The sequence below is a fragment of the Anser brachyrhynchus genome (genome assembly GCF_964034855.1).
Source record: "Anser brachyrhynchus genome assembly, chromosome: W".
NCBI lineage: Eukaryota > Metazoa > Chordata > Aves > Anseriformes > Anatidae > Anser > Anser brachyrhynchus.
The window spans coordinates 19,660,358-19,684,681 of record NC_137704.1 but is presented as its reverse complement, the minus strand read 5'-3'; the positions used below and the strand labels follow the sequence as shown (position 1 = coordinate 19,684,681).

The 24,324-nt window shown below is 39.3% G+C and overlaps 2 protein-coding genes across 7 annotated transcripts in view; one reads left to right on the top strand and one right to left on the bottom strand.

Moving 5' to 3' along the window:
- LOC308184721 (uncharacterized protein) overlaps positions 1-24,324 on the top strand; it is a 155,403-nt gene that overhangs the window by 75,381 nt on the left and 55,698 nt on the right. The window lies entirely within an intron of this gene.
- The window catches only part of LOC308184711 (chromodomain-helicase-DNA-binding protein 1-like), a 76,846-nt gene that overhangs the window by 1,513 nt on the left and 51,009 nt on the right, over positions 1-24,324 (bottom strand). For all 6 annotated transcript variants that reach the window (XM_080572046.1, XM_080572051.1, XM_080572048.1 and 3 more), the window contains 18 exons: positions 23,677-23,826; positions 22,853-23,001; positions 19,254-19,350; positions 19,064-19,159; positions 17,893-18,069; positions 17,549-17,709; positions 16,775-16,816; positions 13,931-14,061; positions 13,403-13,541; positions 12,510-12,660; positions 10,788-10,910; positions 10,298-10,432; positions 8,712-8,969; positions 8,129-8,269; positions 5,092-5,270; positions 4,021-4,117; positions 3,161-3,218; positions 184-394 (listed from right to left, as the gene is read on the bottom strand). In XM_080572046.1, coding sequence (XP_080428172.1) covers positions 184-394; positions 3,161-3,218; positions 4,021-4,117; positions 5,092-5,270; positions 8,129-8,269; positions 8,712-8,969; positions 10,298-10,432; positions 10,788-10,910; positions 12,510-12,660; positions 13,403-13,541; positions 13,931-14,061; positions 16,775-16,816; positions 17,549-17,709; positions 17,893-18,069; positions 19,064-19,159; positions 19,254-19,350; positions 22,853-23,001; positions 23,677-23,826 — 2,495 coding nt within the window. The remainder of the gene's footprint in view (positions 1-183; positions 395-3,160; positions 3,219-4,020; positions 4,118-5,091; positions 5,271-8,128; positions 8,270-8,711; positions 8,970-10,297; positions 10,433-10,787; positions 10,911-12,509; positions 12,661-13,402; positions 13,542-13,930; positions 14,062-16,774; positions 16,817-17,548; positions 17,710-17,892; positions 18,070-19,063; positions 19,160-19,253; positions 19,351-22,852; positions 23,002-23,676; positions 23,827-24,324) is intronic.

The window sequence follows — 24,324 nt, the reverse complement described above, 5'->3', positions numbered from 1 at the left end:
TATTACTGAACACACAGTAAGAACTACAATTATGTCAATTCAACAGAAGTGCATTAGAGAAATTTCTTTGCAATTCTGTATTAATCAAAAAAAAGACAAAAAAAAAAACACACTGTTGCTTACTACAAGCAAGCTACAGGAAGGGAATTCTTAAGAGACTTTACAATTGCTGAAGCAACTTACCTGCTGTCTTGTTTGTAGTGATCCCACTCTCTATGATCTTTTCCATTGCTGAAGGCTGAATAGGGCCTTTTCCTAGAGTCAGTTTTCTTACAAGCATCTCCCTGATGCCTGTCCTTATGATGATCACGGTATTGTGACAAATGTCTATCAGAAGAATAACTGTCCCTGCTACTGTCATCATGGTTTGTATTCTCTTTCATTAATTCGACATCTGTTTAATAAAGTAGATAAAGGTTATAAGCCTTAAAGGCTAAAGCCCAGCACAAGCTCAACCTGGCCACTATGGTTAAGGATAACAAAAAATGTTATTACAAATACATTAACAGTAAGAGGAGAATCTCCATCCTTTACTGGATGCAGGGGAAAACATGACTACAAAGGATAAGGAAAAGGCTGAGCTTCTTTACATCTGTCTTTACTAGTCTGACCACTTATCCTTGGGGTACTCAGCCTCCTGACCTGGAAGTCTGGGACAGGGAGCAGAAGAAACCCCCCACAACTCAGGTGGAAACAGTTAGAGACCTGCTGCTCCACCTGGACTGTCACAAGTCCATGGGGCCAGATGGGATCCACCTGAGGGTGCTGAGGGAGCTGGCAGATATGATTGCTGGGCCGCTTTCCATCATCTATCAGGAGTCGTGGTCATCCAGAGAGGTCCCAGATGACTGGAGACTTACTACTGTGACACCCATCTATAAGAACGGTCCATAAGGAGGACCCAGGGAACTACAGGCCTGTCAGCCTGACCTTGATGCCAGGAAAGGTGATGAAGCAGGTCATCTTGAATGAAAACACACAGCATCTGCGGGACAATGGGGGAATCAGGCCCAGTCAGCATGGGTTCATGAAAGGCAGGACTTTCCTGACCAACCTCATCTCCTTCTATGACCAAGTGACCCGCCTGGTGGATGAGGGAAAGGCTGTTGACATAGTCTATCTAGACTTCAGCAAAGCCTTTGACACAGTCTCCCACAGTATTCTCCTGGAGAAGCTGGCAGCCCATGGCTTGGACAGGTACACTTTTTGCTGGGTTAAAAACTGGCTGGACAGCCGGGCCCAGAGAGTAGTGGTGAATGGAGTGAAATCCTGCTGGTGACCAGTCATGAGTGGTGTTCCCCTGGGGTCGGTGTTGGGGCCCATCCTCTTGAATATCTTTATTGATGATTTGGATAAGGGAATTGAGTGCACCCTCAGGAAGTTTGCAGATGACACCAAGTTGGGGGGAAGTGTCGATCTGCCGGAGGGTAGGAAGGCCCTGCAGAGGGACCTGGACAGGTTGGATCGAAAGGCAGAGGCCAATGGGATGAGGTTCAACATGGCTAAGTGCCGGGTCCTGCACTTTGGCCACAACAACCCCATGCAACGCTACAGGCTTGGGGCAGAGTGGCTGGAAAGCTGTGCAGAGGAAAAGGATCTGGGGGTGTTGGACGATGCTCGCCTGAACATGAGCCAGCAGTGTGCCCAGGTGGCCAAGAAGGCCAACGGCATCCTGGCTAGTATCAGGAATAGTGTAGCCAGCAGGACCAGGGAGAGTATCGTCCCCCTGTACTCAGCTCTGGTGAGTCCGCACCTTGAGTACTGTGTTCAGTTTTGGGCCCCTCACTTCAAGAAAGACATCAAGGCCCTGGAGCGTATCCAGAGAAGGGCTTCAAAGCTGGTGAAGGGCCTGGAACACAAGTCCTATGAGGAGCGGCTGAGGGAACTGGGGTTGTTTGGTCTGGAGAAGAGGAGGCTCAGGGGAGACCTTATTGCTCTCTACAACTACCTGAAAGGAAGTTGTGGGGAGCTGGGGGTCGGCCTCTTCTTCCAGATAACTAGCGATAGGATTAGAGGGAGCGGCCTCAAGTTGCACCAGGGAAGTTTCAGGTTGGAAATTAGGAGACATTTCTTTTCAGAAAGAGTAGTCAGACATTGGAACAGGTTGCCCAGGGAGGTGGTGGAGTCACCATCCCTGGGGTGTTTAAGGAAAGGTTGGACGTGGTGCTTAGGGACATGGTCTAGTAGGTGATATTGGTGGTAGGGGGTGGTTGAACCAGATGATCTTGGAGGTCTTTTCCAAACTTAATGATTCTATGATTCTATAAGGAAGTCTTATACACTATACATTTTTTCTTCACCTAATTCAAACAGCACTTCTATCTGTCAGATTTAAAGCAATATGAAAATGACATTATCATTTGACAGAAAGAAGATCTAAACAGTTTAAAGACAAATGCACTAATGTGAGTGAACTGAGAGAGACCTCAGAAGTAAATAGAAGGCATGCAAGCTAGGAATATGTAAGGCTGAGAAGCTAAGCTTTTCAGCCTTATAAACTGAATGGAGAGGATGAGTGTGGTCCAAATGAGAGGTGAGTAGAGACCATATGCCTTCAACAGTGCACTTTTAGGCAGAATGGTTGGAAGTTCCTCTCTAAGGAGAGAGAGCTGTATCATGAACGTCAGTTTTAAAGGTACAACTTATTAATGAAAGATTTTTAATGGTATTCCTAAAACACATTATGCTCATTTTAAACCAATGATAACATACTCAAGGTTTTACATTACATGATATAAAAATAAGTATTAAAAGAAGGTAAGTGTGGGAGCACAGAAAAACTGATTTTGTCAACAATAAAAGACATCCCAGATTTCCTGAAGCCATGGTGACATTACAACTGCTACAAATATGCACAGAGCCTCCAAGAAGTTTACAAGTTTTGAGTAGGCCTCTCTCCCTTGCCAAAATTAAATACAAATATTTGCTTTTTATTTATTTTAAAAGAACGGCCAAATAACTTGCTACTAAAATCAGTAAGTACCAGGTTCAGTCTCTGTTCAGTTGAATTTCATCAGCAAACTAGTGAAGTTATGCCAAGTCAGCCTATCCCTATTATATCCAGCAATATGGGAGTTCTAGGAGACATTTTTAAAACTTATTTCATTTTACATCCCACATTTAAGGTACATAGCACAAGAATATACTTAAGATTTCTTACCTGGATTTCTAATTACTTGTGTATTCACATTGCTGCTAATGTTCTGATCATTATGTTGCTGAAAGAGACAATTACAGAAACTGTAATTGATAAATCCCAAAGTTGCATCTGAATTCTTCAGAAAATATCCTAACAAAATAGACTAGTTTACAATGAACAGAAAAATACTCTTCAGGTTAATCATTTTGTTATTTTTCCTTTGTTGTGGTTTAACCCAGCCAGCAGTTAAGCAGCACACAGCCATTCGCTCAACCTCCCCCCGCAGTGGGATGGGGGAGAGAATCGGAAAAAAGTAAAAGCTTGTGGGTTGAAATAAAGACAGTTTATTAGGACAGAAAAGAAAGGAAAATAATAATAATAATGATAATAGTATTACTACTAATAATGTGTACAAAATAAGAGATGTACAATGCAGTTGCTCACCACCCACGGACCAGTGCCCAGCCAGACCCTGAGCAGCAGTTCCCCCCCACCCTGGTCAGCCACCCCATATTAATTGTTCAGCATAACATCATATGGTATGGAATATCCCTTTGGCCAGTTTGGGTCAGCTGTCCTGGGTCTGTCCCCTCCCAGCTCCTGCTGCACCCCCAGCCTGCCCACTGGCAGGACAGTGTGTGAAGCTGAAAAGTCCTTGGCTTAGTGTAAGCACTGCTCTGCAACAATTACAGTATCAGTGTGTTATCAACATTATTCTCATCCTAAATCCCAAACATAGCACCCTACCAGCTACTAGGAGGAAAATTAACTCTATCCTAGCTGAAATCAGGACATCCTGATAATCTATTAAATTGATAATCTAAAAAAAAGTTATAATAATTAGAATACATATTTGTATACAGAGAGTTTTAAAGTATTACCTGAGATTCTTGGCGTTTTTTGATTGCATGTTTATACAGCTTGTGCAGCTTTCTGGCATCAAATTCTGTAAACTTGGAGACAAAAATCCACAAGTTTCTGAGGAGAAAGAAAGAGAGGTTATAATTCTTCCATATTAGTTTTTCTTGTACCATACAAGAGAACATGGACTTATATTATTTCAACAGTACTTCAGTAAACTGAAATAATTGTGAAGTCCATTACACAGAATATTACCTAGCTGCACAGCAAACATTACTTAGTTGTATTTCAAACATTTGAAAAATGAATTCCTTTAATAATTTATCATTCTGTAATATTTATCACAACTTCAAAATGCAGTGTGCATGAAAAGTAGTATTCATGACAATTCTGTTAACAGAATGATTTGTGCAATTGCCTAAAAATTGCCTAATTTTCTATTTCTTGTGAAAGCCTTCTGAAATATGTCAGAAAACCTGAGTATTTACTACCCAGTAATGATTCTTCCAAACTTGAAATCTCTTATAGAGTAAGACATTTGACCTACATGCCTTATTTCCTACAAATATCAAACAGGATTTTTTCTGAGTACACCTCTGAGTACATTTCAATAAATGTTTTTAGAAAGTCATAGTTTATATGTTATTACATTTTAAACTATATATATTTTTAAAAAGAAATGATTCTGAAGTTCAAAATCATTAAAACTTCAACACACAAATTTAATAAAGGCCTATTTTTAGCACGAATATAAAACCCTCAAAGTTGAAAAGTTTTTTTTTTAATGATAAGAACTCTTTTATCTAAGCATTAAATACACTCTAAATACAGTTATTTTGTTTGATTTTTGTTTGACGAAATAAGATGACTCCACTACTGGACAAAATGCATTGCTATGCAAGTATGAAAATGTGAATCCATTAAAAGCTGGGGCCATTTACATTCATCTTTTTTATAAGTATTTATTTAAAACAGCAAAAAAATACAAGAAAGAAATAAGAAACAAGAGAAATAATTAAAAAAATATTCGGCTTAATAGAAGCTATTATGGATTTTCCTTTTTCCAAGAAAAATCATGTAGAATAACTTACTTTCTCCATTGTTTAATTTGTTCGGGATTTGGGTACTCCTTTAGACATTCAGTAATATGGTCCCCAATTTTGATTAGGCACTGTCTAGTATGTTCTAGCTGTTCCCTTTCAGAAAGGCCTTTCTCTGGTCGATCCAGTTGTTTCAATGCTGCTTTGACAGGCCTCATTCTTTCTTTGCACTGTAAAATGGAAAAAAAGAAATACATTAATTCAAATGGGAAAAAAAATCTACAACATGACCCACCCTTACTGTGCTATTTATACAGGCAAAGACAGTACTGATCTAAAAAATGAAAAATGAAAATGAAAAAGACTTCACTCACAGCTCATTACATTTAGTTTTACAAGAGGTTTAATTTGGAAAAAGAAGTATTTGAAACCAAGTAGAAAATTTATTCCTATATGAAAGCATTAGATTATATGCAACACAGATATTAAATAAAACACTAATTTAATATAAAAAAAATCAGAGGGAAAAGAATTATTATAACGCAGTTTTAAAATCATGGGTTTAACAGCACGAGTATATAGGATAAGATTTATTTTACTTTTTAGGACTTTGAAAGCTATACAAACTCAGTGTCAAGATTCAGTATATTTCAAGTAGATACTTTCTGCAACAATTAAACTTGGCATTCAGCAGAAGATCAACATTCCTTCTCTGAGCAGTTTATAAGCCCGAGTTCTATGCAGATATTAAGAGAAACTAACCTATCTAGGATAAAGCTACTTTAGGTATGCCTAAATTAGCAACAGTGTACAACACAGATGTACCCATATATACATTTAATATGTGTGTTTCTGAATTTTCACACTAATTCAAATGTATTAATAATAGATGGAGATAAACCAGTAAGCATGTTTTAAATTAAAGACACTTGCTTGGAAATACCATCCAATCACAACAGCAAAGTAGACAGATGAAATGCATATTCTACCTGTCACGTGGCAGAGAAGTCAAATGAGTTGGCTTCAACAACCCTCATCGGTATATTTCCATTTGAAAAGGTAAACATACTAATTAGACTGCATCTGACTATGGCTTAATGATGAATATACATTCCAGAAGAGAGGGCCTGTCCAAAAATGTTCTATACACAAACACAAATTAGAATTGCTCCCACTACGGAAAAGAGGCAAGTCTGTATATCATAGAAACATACATTCAAAGAATGGTTTGGGTTGGAAGGGACCTTAAAGATCATCTAGTTCCAACCCCCCTGCCATGGGCAGGGACACCTTCCACTAGACCAGGTTAATCAAAGCTCCATCCAACCTGGCCTTAAACACTTCCAGGGATGGGGCATCCACAACTTCTCTGGGAAACCCGTTCCAGTGCTTCACCACGCTCACAGTAAAGAATTTCTTCCTAATATCTAATCTAAATCTACCCTCTTTTAGTTTAAAGCCATTACTCCTTGCCCTATCTCTACACTCCCTGATAAAGAGTCCCTCTTCAGCTTTCCTGTAGGCCCCCTTTAGGTATTGTAATGTTGTTATAAGGTTTCCCTGGAGCCTTCTCTTCTCCAGGCTGAACAACCCCAGCTCTCTCAGCCTGTCTTCATAGGAGAGGTGCTCCAGCCCCTTGATCATCTTTGTGGCCCTCTTCTGGACTCATTCTAATACTTCCGTGTCCTTCTTGTGCTGAGGGCCCCAGAGCTGAACACAGTACTCCTTCCTCACTGCCCTCAGGATCCTAAACTGCACTATCTCATGGTCACTGCAGCCAAGGCTGTCCTTGAATTTCACATTCTCCACCAGCCCCTCCTTGTTGGTGAGAATGAGATCCAGCATAGCACCTCTCCTTGTTGGCTCCTCTATCACTTAGAGAAGGAAGTTATCATCAATGCATTCCAGGAACCTCCTGGATCCCGAATCAAAACTGAGGGCTTTTGAAGAACATCTCCGCTCCCCTATCAACATCAAGGGATAATTCAGAAATCAGTGAAGCTGTTGTTCCATTGCCAGTTCATGCCATTAATTTATTAAACAGCTACATTATATATTGCACTAACCACAGCTTAAAGCAACCTTTTAAAGACAGTTTACAGAGTGCATTGCTTAAGTTAATGTAGAGGTGATCAGAGAAGCATAACTATACATGGGAATCAAGTGATTTTCAGTCACCTAGCCACATATAAGATATCCTGAAAATCATGGACAATTTGCTTATAATGTTTAGATTAAAAAACAACAACAACAAAACAAACAAAAATCAATCCCCCAAACCCACATACTGGTCAGTTACCATACCGATGAGAAAACAAGATAATTTGCCTCTCACAGTTAACATTACAGTAGATCCAGTAGACCCATCTGGCAGTAGCAGACAACTGTTGAAAACTGAATGATAGAAGTTCCACAGCAGAAAATTAGCTGCTCAGAATAACTCCTTGGCACCTTTCCAAAGGTCCCAATCAACCTATAAAATTGTATAGATTGAGTTTACCTAACTTTTTTTCTTCCAATATTGATCCTGTTGTGGTCAAAAGTAGTGATTTAATTGTTTTTATTTTATTTTATTTTATTTTTGTATCAGAGAGATCACTCTGGCAAGATATTTCTAAGGACTTTTGGATTTGTTCCTTCCTGTGTCTAACACAGGAAGTCTGTAATACTTCAAGATCAACTTTGAAACTTAATTTTTCTCATTCGCTTACAAAGAACAAAGGGGTATTTGATAAGGTCAGGCCAGTGGCTACAACAACTGTGTTAAAACTCATTTGTTTCTGTCCTTTAAGAAGGACACGAGTTATTCTTGATTATGGATCTTTATAGTCTGTATTTTAAAACTATTCAGTGCACAGACCAATGGACAAATATTCCTTACTATACCGCATAAATACAATAAAACAAAACTGCTGACCCGAAAACAAAACTGATTTTAGTATCGTATAGATAATCCTTCATTGTTCTGAGATTTTACTGACAATAGATATCTTTGTTATAATGCCTAATTAGCAGAATCAAGAACATCCGAAATTGTGTTCATTTAGAATATCAAGTGTAAACACTAAGTTATCAACAAGGGACTTACCACACTGAATGTCTTCTGATCCAGTTCTTCAGATTCTTCAGATATAGGAACTGGTTCACTAGTTGCAGTAATATGAACTGGAATATCCAACAATGGAACTTTTTTATTTTTTTCTTTATTTTCAGATTTGATTTCATTTACCTAAGAATAAATATGAAAATGTATCTGATCAGCAAACCTTATTTTTGGACTGGAATTATACTGTAATTAGGCAATCACCATAATTACTGCATTCTCTTCAGTAATAGCAAGAAAAATATATTCTGACATTCAATTATGGTACATTTTATTTTCTCTCTCTGAGGGATGGAGAATGAGAATGGAAAAGTTTGGAAATGGAAAGAGTTTCTTATATTACTTGCATTCACGGTCCCATTAAGCTATGTATCTTTAAAGGGGCAATTTCCCATTTCATTTGCCTGTCTTTGTAGTTGCAAGTGGTAAAAATAAAACTTCAAATGACACAAAAGATTTCAATGTAATGACAACTGTAAAGTGATCCAAAATACCTTTTCAACTCAAAATCATTCACAAAAGCTGGTGGCCTTTTCTAGTGCTATATAAGAAAAGTAAACCTAGTTACCTTCTCTTCCTTTACTTCTTTTTCTTTCTGTGTGGATTCCTTTACTTTGTTTTCTCTCTTTTCTTTAATATATTTAAATTCTTTCTTATCCTCCTTTTCTTTTTTCTCCCTTTTCAAATCCCTCTTAATTTCCTTTTCTTTTGTCTCTCTTTTTTCTTCAGCTTCCTTTTTTATACCAATATCTGGCTCATGCTTTTCTTCATTTTCTTTTTCTGCTTTTACTTTTTTATGCGGATGTTTCACTGAAACAATCTCATCCTGCAATACACAAGCATATATATCACATCCAACTGAGTTCTTAGCTATACAAGTTTTGTAACCATCAAATAAAAATTTACTTTTTAGTATGTGTGTGATTTCTTAGGTTTATTACCTATCAACTAGAGCTGGATACAGTTGCAAAGAAAAATGAGGACTACTCACTCATTTCCTTGATGCGACACAAAACAAGTATTGATTAGGCAGTGGTAATGGGGGGTGAGAGATTAAGCCCATTTAACTTCCATATCCCCAAAGAAATCTGCCCCTGTAAAAGGTAGTTAAGCTTTAAAGAGCTAAAATCAATAAGAAAGTAGGCATCAGAAAACAGCTGATTTTTGAGGGCACTCAAGTGATGGTGAGGATAAAAGACCTCTGTTTTGTTTAGCTTTCTTCTAGTAACTTTTTTACTGACCACAAATTAAACATTCACAGTCACAGGAAAAGGGAACGGAGTTCCAACTTCCTCTTTTCCAGAGGTGTTCTGAAGAATCTGGCGTTCTTTTATCTACCTTCAAAGTCACAAAATTAGGTGAGCAACATGGCCAGCCCCTAGACTTCATCATCTCTAGGGAACCTGCTTTGGCTCTAGGGAACCTGCTTTGGCAGGGGGGTTGGACACGATGATCTCTTGAGGTCCCTTCCAACCCCTACAATTCTGTGATTCTGTGATCTGTTTTGTCCCCCGTCCCCCCAGTGATTTCTGCTGTGTGATAAATTTAAATAAGTGACCCAACAAAAACAGAGGCCTAAAGGAATTCATTGGAAGTAATAAAAATATAAGAAAGTCAAGTAGTCTATTAGAATAATGAAACCCTTGACATATACAGGAACATTCACTTGTATGTATCAAAACATCATTTATTCATGCTGTGCTTTCTAATCAAGCTTGATTTTTTTTCCTGAGCCTGAAAAAAGTCGCTACCTGAAGAATCATTATCAGTAGTAACAACGGATTAGTCAGAAACATTGGAGTATTTATGATGATTGAGTTTTCACGTTACATTAAAATTACATTTCTAGCAGATACAATGCTCAAGCGTTTAAAGAGCATTGAAATTGCATGATGTCACTTGTAATTGGGCTACAACATTCTTTTAGGACATAATAATTTGGACAACTAATCATAAATGCCTCAGCTACAGGCTTATCATTAAATTAAAATAGATACAGTCTTCCATGTGATTATATTGATGCAATGTTATCTGCCACAGAAGGAGAATGCCATTCAAGTGTTTCAATTTTATTAAGTCAAACAGCAGATCAAATTGAAAGTGTTACTAATAAACAACTGAATAACCCATCTTTACCATATGAAAGATGTTTACCTCATTATCTTCATCATCTTCATCAGATTTTTCTGAGGGTGGTGACAAGGAGTCACTTTTTATTTCTTCTTTTATTTTTGCAGCCTTTGTTGCTTTACTCTTCTTACTTCTTGTTTTCCTCCTCTTTGAATTGCCCTGAATGCAAATCAGTACCTTTATTATGTGAACTGACAAGTATCTGCACCATAGTTGCAGAAAAAAAATTGTTTTTATGTTAAATAAAACATTAATTGTATTTGTTAACACTAACGACTAACACTGTTCGCAGGACTGGAGACTGAACCTAGTGCAACAGTAGAGTATATATACAAATAAGAGACAATAAAACAATATTAAACTTGCAATTCATTCCTCAAGTTAGTCTCATATAATGTGATTAGCAATATGGAGAAAATTGCACAAAGAGTAGAACTAAGGAAAAAGAAGGATCTATTGATATGCCCATAAGCATAATATGTTATCTCGCTACTGAATGTCAAGCTTTACTTACTGCACCAGCAAGTCTCTGTGCTTCCTTTCTTGCAAGGTCTTTATTCAGTAATTTAATGAGGTAGTCTGCACGGGTCTGTAATTGCTTGGCCTGGGGTTTCTTGTCTGGATCATCAGGTAAAATCTGAAGAGAGCAATGGTAGTATCAACTATAAGTACACATTATCAAATTTGGAAGCTGCATTAAAAAAAAAGGTAGAAAACCAATTCACTCCAACTATACCTGGCAAGCATAACAGCACACTTGAAGGAATGTATAATTTCTTGAATGTTATATATTTTCCGCAAACACACAAGTAATGTAGAGTCTTGGAAATGGCCTCACAAAATTTACAGTAAACTCAAAAAACTAGCCTCAAATTTCTGTTTCCAATTTCATAGTTTATCTAAGAAATTCAGAGCTCCTGTACCACTGTCATCCACAGATCTAGTTCTGACTTGTGCTTCTTCTAAATGCAGAACTCATTACCACAGAATATTTCAGAAGCCAAAAATATAAACGAGTGATTTCATAAAACAGGCAAAATTATGGAAGGCAGGGGTAGGTGTCCTGGTTCCAGTTAGGACAGAGTTAATTTTCCCTCATAGTAGCTGGTAGGGTGCTATGTTTTGGATTAGGATGAGAAGAGCGCTGATAACATGCTGATGTTTTAATTGTTGCAGAGCAGTGTTTACACCAGGCCAAGGACTTTTCGGCTTCTTGCTCTGTCCTGCCAGCGAGCAGGCTGGGGGTGCAGCAGGAGCTGGGAGGGGACAGACCCAGGACAGCTGACCCAAACTGGCCAAAGGGGTATTCCATACCATCTGACGTCATGCTAAACAATATATAGGGTTGGCTGGCCGGGGTGGGGGGCTGGCTGCTCGGGGATAGGCTGGGCATCGGTCAGCGGGTGGTGAGCAATTGCATTGTGCATCACTTGTTTTCTTACACATTATTATTATTAATACTATTATCGTTATCACTATTATTATTATTATAGTTATTATTATATTACTGTCTTAATAAACTGTCTTTATCTCAACTCACCGGCTTCACTTTCCCGTTTCTCTCCCCCATCGCAGAGAGGGAGGGGGGAGGGTGAGCGAACGGCTGTGTGGTGTTTAGCTGCCAGCCGGGTTAAACCACAACAGTAGGATATCATTAAACAGATTTGGATACAATCCTGACCTCTCAAATCCCAAAGCTACAGGTTGTTGACAATGTCACTGAGTTTGCTTCACTTCAGTCTTTCCCTAAATATCTGTTTCTCACTACTTCTAGGCAGACACTGCACTACTACTTGTCTAATGAACACAGCTATTCTCATGTTGTGAATGAGAGGCAGTTTCAAGCAAAGAAACTGTGGATGGGAAAGAAAGGAGGGGTGAGAAAACCAAACCAAAACCCCAAAACAGCCTTCCCTCCAAAAGATCAAGAATAAAATTAACATAACTAGAGCATCTAAAATAGGGAAACAACAGATGGAAGAGAGAAAATTCAAGTGACAGAGATCCAAATATACAAAAATAATGTAACAGACTATAAGAAGGTATAATTCAAATGAATACACAAGATCTTGAATTCTAATAAATGTACAACAAGAATACAAAGGAGTACAACTGTCCTAACATCTGTGCAATTTCAGCGATCATAAAATAAGCTCTTTCAGTAACTGATCTTATTAGTATTATTACTTAAACATAAAAAAAAAAAGTCCTTCATGAAATTTCATAGATGACATACCTTCTGCGTCAAGCTGAGATCAGGATCCATTTTTATCATTTCCCAGCTGCCATAACCATACTCATAGATACCTATTAACAGATTGGAATCATCTTCCTTACCCCAATCTGTATCAAAATGAGCTGCCTTGGTGTGGCATGGGATGACATATCTAGTAGAAAAAAAATTAGAAACATAAATAAGCCATCTTCTCAAACTTAGCAAGGGAGAAAGGAACATGCTAAGAGTAGAAACAAAGATGTTACACCACTAAAATGCTGGTATATTTAGGTAAGTAATCCAGATAACTATCATCAGATTTCCTTACAATTTCTATAAAATATTTATTGAAATCAGTACTGAAACAAGTTTTAAAGCAGATCTAGATTAAGATATAAAGAACAACAGATATCTATCTGTGGTCATGGATTGAGACAGAATTGGTTAACAATGAAGACAAGCTTAAAATATCAGTCTTGTGTAACTGCTAACTGAATAAGCATAGTCTAGGGACTGTGATACAGAAGGCAGCAAGCTAAGAAGTTCAGAGGGCTGAAACTATCACCAACAATTAGTATCTGTTCCCCTTTGACAGATATTGCTTTCCCTCAGGCAGAGGTGACACAAAGCAGCTCGTCAACAAGCCTAATTTCTACTCTGAAATACTTAAGAGTAACTGAACCCAGGCCCCAGTGAATACAGTTCAGAAGCCAAAGCAAATACTGAATACAAAGGAGAGGGAAGAAAGAATAAACAAAGAATGTGGATCAGATTATGCTGCCAGTTCTTACAGGGAATGAAGCAACACTGGTGTCCCAGCATGCTTACAGTCTGGATTGGTTAAATATATGCTTACAAGCCTTGAAGAATTTTCTAGATAATTATTTCCTTTAGGAGGAGAATAAAAAAAATACCTTTTCCTTTCTTCTGGATCTAAAGGAATGGATTTGTGCAATGGTGCCAATTCTTCTTCATGGGAGATGACTAGCTTTGCATTCACCTGCACTCCTGATATTCGGAATGTTGGGCCTTTAACTTTCCCAAGTCCACCTCCTTAAAATAAAGGACAAAACTATTAAAATATTCAGCCTTTAGGTGTATGTTATACACAAACGTAAAGAAAAAACAGATTGATGCTATAGCAGATGACATTCAATTAGAAAAACTTACTTTTTCTAACCAAACACTCTAAACTCCAGAATCTCAAGGTCTTCCAAATACTAGTAGATTAATAACAAATGTCATGATAAAGCAAAATCATGTCGCATTCCACTGTGACAAAATACACAGAGAATGGGGATTTTGTTTTTAATTCACCAAGCACAGTAACATTTTTGTTTCTGTTTTCCCCCAAGAAAATAAATGTTATAATCAGATCTTAAGAATAGTTCATAACTCTTGACACTTTTTATTCCACTTGCCAACTCCCAAATACAATTTACCTGATCTTTCTTGTCCAAAGGCATTGTCCCTTAAAGCCTTAATGCATCCATTATGTACAAGTTCTCCCAGACATCTAAGGTCTGTTTCCGATTTATCAACTAGCTCAGCATCTCTAGCTATAGCATCTAACCTATAAAAAAAGAAGTATGGTTTCACAACTCTAAAACATTAGTAACTACACAATCAGAGAACCAAAGAATACCTGAGGTTGGAAGGGGCCCTCTGGAGGTCATCTGGTCCAAGCCTCCTGCTCAAGCAGGGACACCTAGAGCAGGTTGCCCAGGACCATGTCCAAACAGCTTTTGAAGATCTCCAAGGAGGGAGACTCCACAACCTCTCTGGGCAACCTGTTCCACTGCTCCATCACCCACACAGTAAAAAGAAAAAGAAAAAAGTGTTTCCTGATGTTGAGACGGATCCTCCTGTGTTTCCATTTGTGCCCATTGCCTCTTGTCCTGTCACTGGGCACCACTGAAAAGAGCCTGGATCCATCCTCTTTGCATCCTCCCTTCAGGTATTTATAGACATTGATGAGATACCCCTGGGCCTTCTCTTCTCCAGGCTAAACAGTCCCAGCTCTCTCAGCCTCTCCTCATAGGAGAGATGTTCCAGTCCCTTAATCATTTTTGTGGCCCCTTTGTTGGACTCTCTCCAGTAGATCCAGGTCTCTCTTGTACTGGGGAGCCCAGAGCTGGACACAGAACTCCAGGTGTGGCCTCACCAATGCTGAGTAGAGGGGATGGATCACCTCCCTCCACCTGCTGGCAATACCTTGCCTAACGCAGCCCAGGATATCATTAGCCTTCTTTGCTGCAAGGACACATTGCTGGCTCATGCTCGACTTGGTGACCCCCAGGACCCCCATAGACTTTTCTGCAAGGTTGCTTTACAGCTGGGTGGCCCCCAGCATGTACCGGTGCCTGGGGTTGTTCCTTTCCAGGTACAGGACTTTGTACTTCCCCTTGTTGAACTGCATGAGGTTCCTCTCTGCCCATTTCTCCAGTCTGTCCAGGTCCTTCTGGATGGCAGCAAGACCCTCTGGTGTATCCGCCACGCCCCTCTGTTTTGTGTCATCTGCAAACTTGCTGAGGGTACGCTCTGCCCCATCATCCAGATCATTAATGAAAACGTTGAACAGGACTGAGTCCAGTACTGACCCCTGCAGTATGCCCCTAGTTACTACTGGCCTCCAACTAGACTTTGTGCCGCTGACCACCACCCTCTGGGCCCAGCCATTCAGACAGTTTTCAAACCACCTCGCTGTTTGCCCATCCAGCAACGGCCACTTTAACAGCTTGTCTATGGGGATCTTATGGGAGACAGTGTCAAAGGCCTTACTGAAGTCCAGGTAGACTATATCCACTGCTCTCCCCTCATCCATCAGGCTGGTCATATCATTATAGAAGCTTATCAGGTTGGTCAAGCATGACTTCCCCTTGGTGAATCCATGCTGGCTCCTCCCGATGGTTTTCTTGTCCTTCATGTACCTGGAAATGGTTTCCAGGATTAGCTGCTCCATTACCTTCCCAGGCATCGAGGTGGGGCTGACTGGCCTGTAGTTCCCAGGGTCCTCCTTCTTGCCCTTTTTGAAGATAAGAGTGACATTTGCTTTCCTCTAGTCTTCAGGCACTTCTCCCAGTCACCGTGATCAAGCAAAGATTATCAAGAGTGGCCTTGCGAGGACATCTGCCAGCTCCCTCAGTACTTGTGGGTACATCCCATCAGGGCCCATGAATTATGAATGTCCAGTTTGCTTAAGTATTCCTTGACCTGATCATCTCCCACCATGGGTCCATCTTCCTTCCTCCAGCCTTTCCCCCAGGTCTCTGGGACCTGGGATTCCTGAGGGCCAGTCTTGATGGTAAAGACCGAGGCAAAGAAGGCATTCAGTACCTCAGCCTTTTCCCTGTCCCGTGTAACCAGGTTCCCCATCTTGTTCAGCAATGGGCACACATTTTCCCTAGCCTTCCTTTTGTCACTAATGTATTCATGAATGACTCCTTCAGACTTTGAAACCAGAGAAGTTATCAAATAAGCTAGCATTCACCCACACTTGCTATGCTGTGTGCATTTTTAATCCATGCACTTAAAAGTAGCTATAGAAAAGAATACAGAAAATATTATTTAAAAAAAAAGGAAATACTAAAGGTGTTTCAGATATTAGAGGACAACACAATAGGAACTATAAAGGACCCTAACTATACAGTTTCAATATGTTTCTGTATATTCTTTTGAAAATAAAAGGAACTATTATATATTGTATGATCATATAGAATATAAGTATTGTTAAAGAAAATGAAGGTGGTAACTTTTTTGCAGAATATGGGGAAATACAGAATATGGAGTAATACAGAAAGCTTAAAATAATAACTGACAATAAGAATGCAAAACTGGTAGTTACAGTGCATAAAACCATAGGCTTTTACCATACTATCAAACGAGAAAACTATTCAGTTTGTCACTATTTGACAAACTGAACTAATCTGAACTAATCTGAACTAATCTGAAAACTATTCAGATTGTCACTAATGTGGATTAAACAAGATAATAGGTAAAGTGTAAAAAAAGAGGAAGTCCAAAAAAAAAAGTCCTTCCAAAATTGAAAGGTTTGTCTTTCTGGCTTTCTACATAAATACCACATATGAAGAAAGGAAATATTTTAATATTTTTAATATTTTAATAATAATAATATTTTAATAATAATTTAATTTCATGTTATAATCAAGGCAAATATACTATTATATACTATTTTCTCTTCAGCCTAAGGATTTTTGTTGTACTGATCTAATTTTAATGTAAATGAGATTCCAAATTGCTACACAAATATAACCAAATGAGTTTACCTTTCAAGTGGACCACCAAATTTCTTGTAACTCTTGATAAATCTAGTAACAGAAAATAATTCTGCAGTTAAAAATGTATGCTTAACTACACCGCTTTCAAAATTTATTTGTAAAGTCTTAGTACAATGCTATATGGACAATGCAAAGAAAAGAACTAGAGAGACCAAGGCAGATTAGTATTTTAATTAACCCACATTTAAAGCCAGAGTTCTATTTGGTTTATTAACTGATGCAAATAAAATAGAAAATACAATTCATTTCAAAGGTTACTTTAGTAGTTTTACAAGTCAAAGCATTCAGCAACACAATGTGTTTAAAACAAAAGTTTAAAAGTTTAAAGTTTAAAACAAAACTCTCTCAACATTTTGTAGGTATTTCCACAAAGATATACATATCCTTTCTTCAACTACAGTTTTTAGGTAAAATGATGGGAAGTTTACATTTTTTTAAAAAAAAAAAAAAGCTCACCCACTGTAACAACTGTTTTTGAAATCACTGCCTTCAGGGGATGCAGGAAGAATAACACATATTAAAAGACTGTAAACAATCAAGAATATTTTTCCAACCCAATTTTATCCCTTACCTAAATGGGTTCAAAATCTGGATGTGACAGTTCTTTATCTCAGCACCACAAACTACAAAAAGTAAAGCTTTAAATGCCTAGAATAAAAAATTTCAACTAATGTAAAGATAGATTGTTTTCCATATTTTCAAACTCAAAATGATAAAAAAAATGTTTTGTCCCATTAAGCACACGTCCCCCCCACATCTTACCGTCTAATCTCTGCATCACTAAATCCTTTAATATTTTCTCGAGGAATAGTTCGTGGTCGTCCACGTTTTTTTGGTCGTTTTCTTTCTGAGACAGAGTCACTATCAGATCCAGAATATCTTCTGCTCCTACTGCATCTCCCTTCATTTCCATTAAAGCTAATCTGGAATTTCAGAGTAAGTAGTTCAAAGCTATGTGACTAAAACATTTTATTCATTTGTTATCTAGCCCATCAAAAATATGGGGGGGGGGGGGGGGCACACGCAAAAACCATCCAACACAGAAGTACAAGCCAAAACAACATCAATGCACATATCAAAGAAAATTGGTCAAAACCCAGAGATACCTGTTTTGCACAGTTCCTCATCCTTGGGAGCATATATATTTCTTCAAGTTCTTTTTGTCTTTCCTCCTCTTCTATTCGTTGCCGCTGGACTTCTGGAATGATTTCTTCCCAACTTCTTAAATTTTGTTCTGGTTCCAATTCAATGTCATCTTCATCCATATTAGAAAAGTTAGCTACCTTATGTATTGGAACATAAGTATTTTCACAAAATGAGTACATGGTTTTATTTAAACAAGGAGTCAGCAACTAACGTTTTAAGAAAACTTAGTTTGGAATGGCATATTTTATTTATGTATACAAAATATATACATATAAAATAGTTCATGAATCACTGTCTTGAAAGTAATTTCATATGTGAAATGCACATGCTCCATGCAACATGGCTGAATATACAGATGAGAATATTTTTCTTCTTTTAAAAGTTGACTAATATAGAAACACTATGAAATACCTCCTTGATAGCTGTGAGATTGTTGTTTAATTTCCTTCAAAGCAGAGCTAACAGTATTTGAATGCTCAAGTTGATATAAAATTCTGCATTATTATGCAGAACTAACCAAACATTAATAAACTGTAGAAACCACAATATATTGCAAATGAATGATCAGCAGGAAGGTGATTTAGTACTCTGATCTAAAGAAAAGTCCTTCCCCACTTTAAACAAAAAACAAACAAAATCACACACACAGAGACACAAGACACACCCACAATTTAGATCCACCATAATATTTTAAGTATTATCCAGTTAAATACATCTGGCATTCAAGTTTACATATGTGTTGAAAGGAATTTCTAAAGGTCATCAACTAAGAAATCCAAACTTCATTCTGTTTTCAGAAGTGCCATAGTTGCTTAACAGTGTAAAGCATTAAATGAAGAACAGCCCTCCCCAATATTACAATCATTAAATCAAAGACTAATGTATTTGCAAATGTCTTTCTTATTTTGCTAGCAGAATACATTATGCATTTTTAAATGTTTGCACTGGTGGTAACTATCCTGTATAGGTGAAAAGACATGCTATGCGAAAGAGTTGACCTATTGTCAACAAATTGACAATTTCATAAGAATGAAGAAAAGTTACATGAAAGGAAATAAGAAGTAGCATTTATAAAGTAGCATTTATAAAGAAAATCATAATTATGGGAGGAGGGAGGGAACAGAGTAATACCTTGAACTGAGAAAGTAACTCATCTCCTACAGTTAATGGGCCTGGCTCATTTTCTCGAGTTTCAGCCCTCTTCAGGATTTCATCTATATCCATTTCCTGAAACAGAAGTTGTTTCTTTTTATAACAAAATAATTCATACATATTTTTTAGTTGTTGTATCCATAAAGTGTAGATGCACTGCTCCATTTACCTGAGGCTCCTCTTCTTCCCCTTCAGGTTCTTTAAAGAGTTCCTCAGCACCAAACTTCAAAATTGCTGATAACTCTTCCTTATTAAAAGGTGTTGAGCTGAAATACAGGAAATTTCAGAAAAGCATTTTATCTTTGAGAATTTTTTCAAATTACTATAACCATGAATTAATCAAGCTTCCTTCTGACTGTTAAACAAAAGCTCTATTTAATATGTAAAAAAAATGTAGAAAGACATTATACTTTGCAGTCTTTACTTATAAGGTTGTTATTTTATTATTATTATTATATTATATACTGTTGGGGTCAGAGGACTACCACCCATTCCTACTCTATCATGTAGGGTCAAATAAGGCTGCAACCAGGAGACGTCGAAATATCAAAAAAGACTTCGTGTCCCTCAGAAAGATGTTGAAGGGATTAGAAGCACAAGTAGTGTTCTCCTGTATCCTCCCAGTTGGTGAATGGGACCCAAGGAGACAAACAGACCAAGTGAATGACTGGCTGCATGGCTGGTGCCATGCTCAAGGTTTTGGGTTCTACGATCTTGGATGTACTTTTGAGAGACCAGGCATGCTGACACTGGATGGGGCGTCCTTGACCAAGTGGGGCAAGAGTGTTCAGGGCAGTAAGCAGGTGGGATTTATTAGCAGGGCTTTAGACTAGATGAAGTGGGGGAAGGGGATGTACCTCTTAGTGACAGAAAAGAACTTGGGAACACCGACACTTTAGGAAGCAACAGGGGAATACCCGTGAATTGTCCCAAAGGAATTAGGAAGGGCTCCTCTAAAAAGGTGATACAGCCAATAGCCCAGCTGAAGTGCCTCTACACCAATGCATGCATCAAGGGAAAAAAACAGGAGGAGCTGGAAACCATAGTCCAATTAGAAAACTCTGACATAACTGCTATCACGGAAACACAGTGGGATGAATCACACAACTGGAACACTGAAATTGAGGGCTAAAAGCTTTAGAGAAGATATAGACAAGGAAGAAAGCGGGGGGAAAAGGGTGGAAAGAAAGGGAAAAGAAAGGGTGGGGGTGTTGCCCTCTATGTTAAGAAATGGAGAGTTGCACTCAACGGCATTATGTCCAAGTGGAGGCTACTGATGAGTGGTGTCCCTCAGGGGTCTTTCTTGGGACTGGTACTGTTTAATATCTTTATTAAAGACATAAACAGTGGGATCGAGTGCACCCTCAGCAAGTTTTCAGATGTGACATCAAGCTGAGTGGCACAGTTGGTAAAACAGAAGGAAGGGATGCCATCCAAAAGGACCTGGACAAGCTTGAGAAGTGGGCCTCTGTGAATCCAATGAGGTTCAACAAGTCCAAGTGCAAGGTGCTGCACCTGGGTCAGGGCAATCCCAGACAGGAGCACAGACTGGCTGGAGAACTCATTGAGAGCAGCCCTGCAGAGAAGGAATTGGGGGTTCTGGTGGATGAAAAGCTTGACATGAGCCAGCAGTGCAGACATGCAGCCCAGAAAGCCAACTGCATCCTGGGCTGCATCAACAGAGGAGTGGCCAGCAGGTCGAGGGAGGTGATTGTCCCCCTCTACTCTGCCCTCGTGAGGCCCCACTTGGAGTACTGCATCCAGGTCTGGGGCCCGCAGCACAAAAAAAGATGTGGACCTATTAGCATGGGTCCAGAGGAGGGCCATGAAGACTATCAGAGGGCTGGAGCACCTCTCCTATGAAGAAAGGCTGAGAGCTGGGGACGTGAGGCCCATCTATAAGAATGGTTGTAAGGAGGAACCGGGGAACTACAGGCCTGTCAGCACGAACTCGGTGCCAGGAAAGGTGATGAAGCAGGTCATCTTGAATGCAATCAAGCAACTGGGGGATCAGGCCCAGCCAGCATGGGTTCATGAAAGGCAAGTCCTGCCTGACCAACCTCATCTCCTATGAGCAGGCGACCTGCCTGTTGAATGATGGAAAGGCTGTTGACATAGTCTATCTAGACTTCAGCAAAGCCTTTGACACAGTCTCCCACAGTATTCTCCTGGAGAAGCTGGAGGCCCATGGTTTGGACAGGTACACTTTTTGCTGGGTTAAAAACTGGCTGGACAGCCGGGCCCAGAGAGTAGTGGTGAATGGAGTGAAATCCTGCTGGTGACCAGTCATGAGTGGTGTTCCCCTGGGGTCGGTGTTGGGGCCCATCCTCTTGAATATCTTTATTGATGATTTGGATAAGGGAATTGAGTGCACCCTCAGGAAGTTTGCAGATGACACCAAGTTGGGGGGAAGTGTCGATCTGCCGGAGGGTAGGAAGGCCCTGCAGAGGGACCTGGACAGGTTGGATCGAAAGGCAGAGGCCAATGGGATGAGGTTCAACATGGCTAAGTGCCGGGTCCTGCACTTTGGCCACAACAACCCCATGCAACGCTACAGGCTTGGGGCAGAGTGGCTGGAAAGCTGTGCAGAGGAAAAGGATCTGGGGGTGTTGGACGATGCTCGCCTGAACATGAGCCAGCAGTGTGCCCAGGTGGCAAAGAAGGCCAACGGCATCCTGGCTAGTATCAGGAATAGTGTAGCCAGCAGGACCAGGGAGAGTATCGTCCCCCTGTACTCAGCTCTGGTGAGTCCGCACCTTGAGTACTGTGTTCAGTTTTGGGCCCCTCACTTCAAGAAAGACATCGAGGCCCTGGAGCGTGTCCAGAGAAGGGCTTCAAAGCTGGTGAAGGGCCTAGAACACAAGTCCTGTGATGAGTGGCTGAGGGAACTGGGGTTGTTTGGTCTGGAGAAGAGGAGGCTCAGGGGAGACCTTATTGCTCTCTACAACTACCTGAAAGGAAGTTGTGGGGAGCTGGGGGTCGGCCTCTTCTTCCAGATAACTAGCGATAGGATTAGAGGGAGCGGCCTCAAGTTGCACCAGGGAAGTTTCAGGTTGGAAATTAGGAGACATTTCTTCTCAGAAAGAGTAGTCAGACATTGGAACAGGTTGCCCAGGGAGGTGGTGGAGTCACCATCCCTGGGGTGTTTAAGGAAAGGTTGGACGTGGTGCTTAGGGACATGGTCTAGTGGGTGATAGTGGTGGTAGGGGGATGGTTGGACCAGATGATCTTGGAGGTCTTTTCCAACCTTAATGAATCTATGATTATATTTTCAGCCTGGAGAAGAGAAGGCTCCGGGGAGACCTCATTGTGGCCTTTCAGTACTTAAAGGGGGTTTATATAAAAAGATGGAGATTGACTTTTTATTCAGACAGATAATGATAGGACAAGGGGGAAGGGTTTTAATCTAAAAGAGAAGAGATTTAGATTAGGTGTTAGGAGAAAATTCTTCACTTGGTGGATGGTGAGGCACTGGAACAGGTTGCCCAGAGAAGTAGTGGATGCCCCATGCCTGGAAGTGGTCAAGGCCAGGTTGGATGGAGCTTTGAGCAACCTCATCTAGTGGGTGGCATCCCTGCCCATGGCAGGGGAGTTGGAACGAGATGATCTTTAAGGTCCCTTCCAACCTAAGCCATTCTATGATTTTATGATATAACCCCTTTCCATACATTTTTTGCCTTTTGTTAACCAAGTGAAGTGACTTGCACTTTTACTCAAATAGTCAAGTACACTTAACCCTAAATTGATATGTAAGATATATAAATATACCTTGAAGGAGTAGAGCCTGTATGTAGTACTGTTTTCCCTGTAGTGTCCATTCTCTGAATCACTAAGTGATCTAACACCATCTTTTTCTTGGCTCTTTCAAGAATATCTTCTTCTACTGATCCTTTTGTGACTAGCCGATAAATATTAACCTATGTATATTATAAATAGGCTTTACTTACATGCTCACAAATTACACAGGAAAACAATATTCAGATAAAATTAACAACAACAAAAAAAACACCTTGAACAACAACAATGTTAGACTTTACTTCTAATCTTCTATCTCATTGAACTAGTATTTCTCATATGAAACCAGTCAATCACATTACCATTGTCTCTACGTAAAGTTTTTAAAAAATAAAAGAAAAATTCTTAGACCTCTCCTCTTTAAACTTCAGTGATTAGGCACAAGCATGGCCATAAGGAACAGTGTCATATCTGATTATTACTTGAAGTCTTCCGCAAGAAAGAAACCTAAAGAGAACTACTAATTATTTAACATTAGGTAAAGGAGATGTGCCTTAAATATAACAGCTATTTTCTAGGATGACATGAAGCCAATGAATGTGAGACAAGCCCAGAACTCTTCTCTCTACTCATCCATATACTACAGTTACTATGCCATCTCTCCATACAGGGAGAGATTTATTTATTTATTTATTTATTTTAAAAGTCAAATGAGCATTATTAACATTTTTAGATATACCTGGCAAGTACTAGTTATTCTCAAAATACACAAAGACTGCGATGGCCAGACAAACAGCTTATGGCTACTGTGTGAAACCCTCCTTCAGGTTTGAAGCTTAGAAGACAAATATGCATACCTGTTTTTTCTGTCCAATCCTATGAGCTCTAGCCTGCGCTTGCAGATCATTTTGTGGATTCCAGTCAGAATCAAATATAACTACAGTGTCAGCAGATGCCAAGTTTATACCTAATCCTCCAGCCCTGGTAGACAGCAAAAAGCAGAAATCCTGAAATTATAAAATAAGAAATAGCTTTATATATGTATTAGTTATAATAATGCTTTGTGGAGCAGACTATCAACTCATACACTAGCTCTTCCATAGGTGAAGCTTCTTTAAGTATGAAGCTTAAATATAAATATATATATATATTTAAAGAAAACTAAGCAGCCATGGCATAAGAGGGAAGATCCTTGAGCATATAAGTAACTGGTTAAGAGATACGAAACGAGTTCTGTCAGGGTCAGTGCTCTTCAACACACTCAGAAACAATATGAAAATGGTATGATCGAAGTTTTCAGATGATATGGAATTATTCAAGGACAACTGTGAAGGACTGCAGAAGGATCTTATGAGACGGGCAATAAAAAAAAAAGCAGATGAAATTCAAGATAAAGAGAAATAGGAAACAATTTTGAATATTAAATAGAGTGACAAGTAATAGCAAACCATTAATGCACAGGAATGAGTCCTTGGAGTTGTCATAGATATTGAGACCTTCACTCA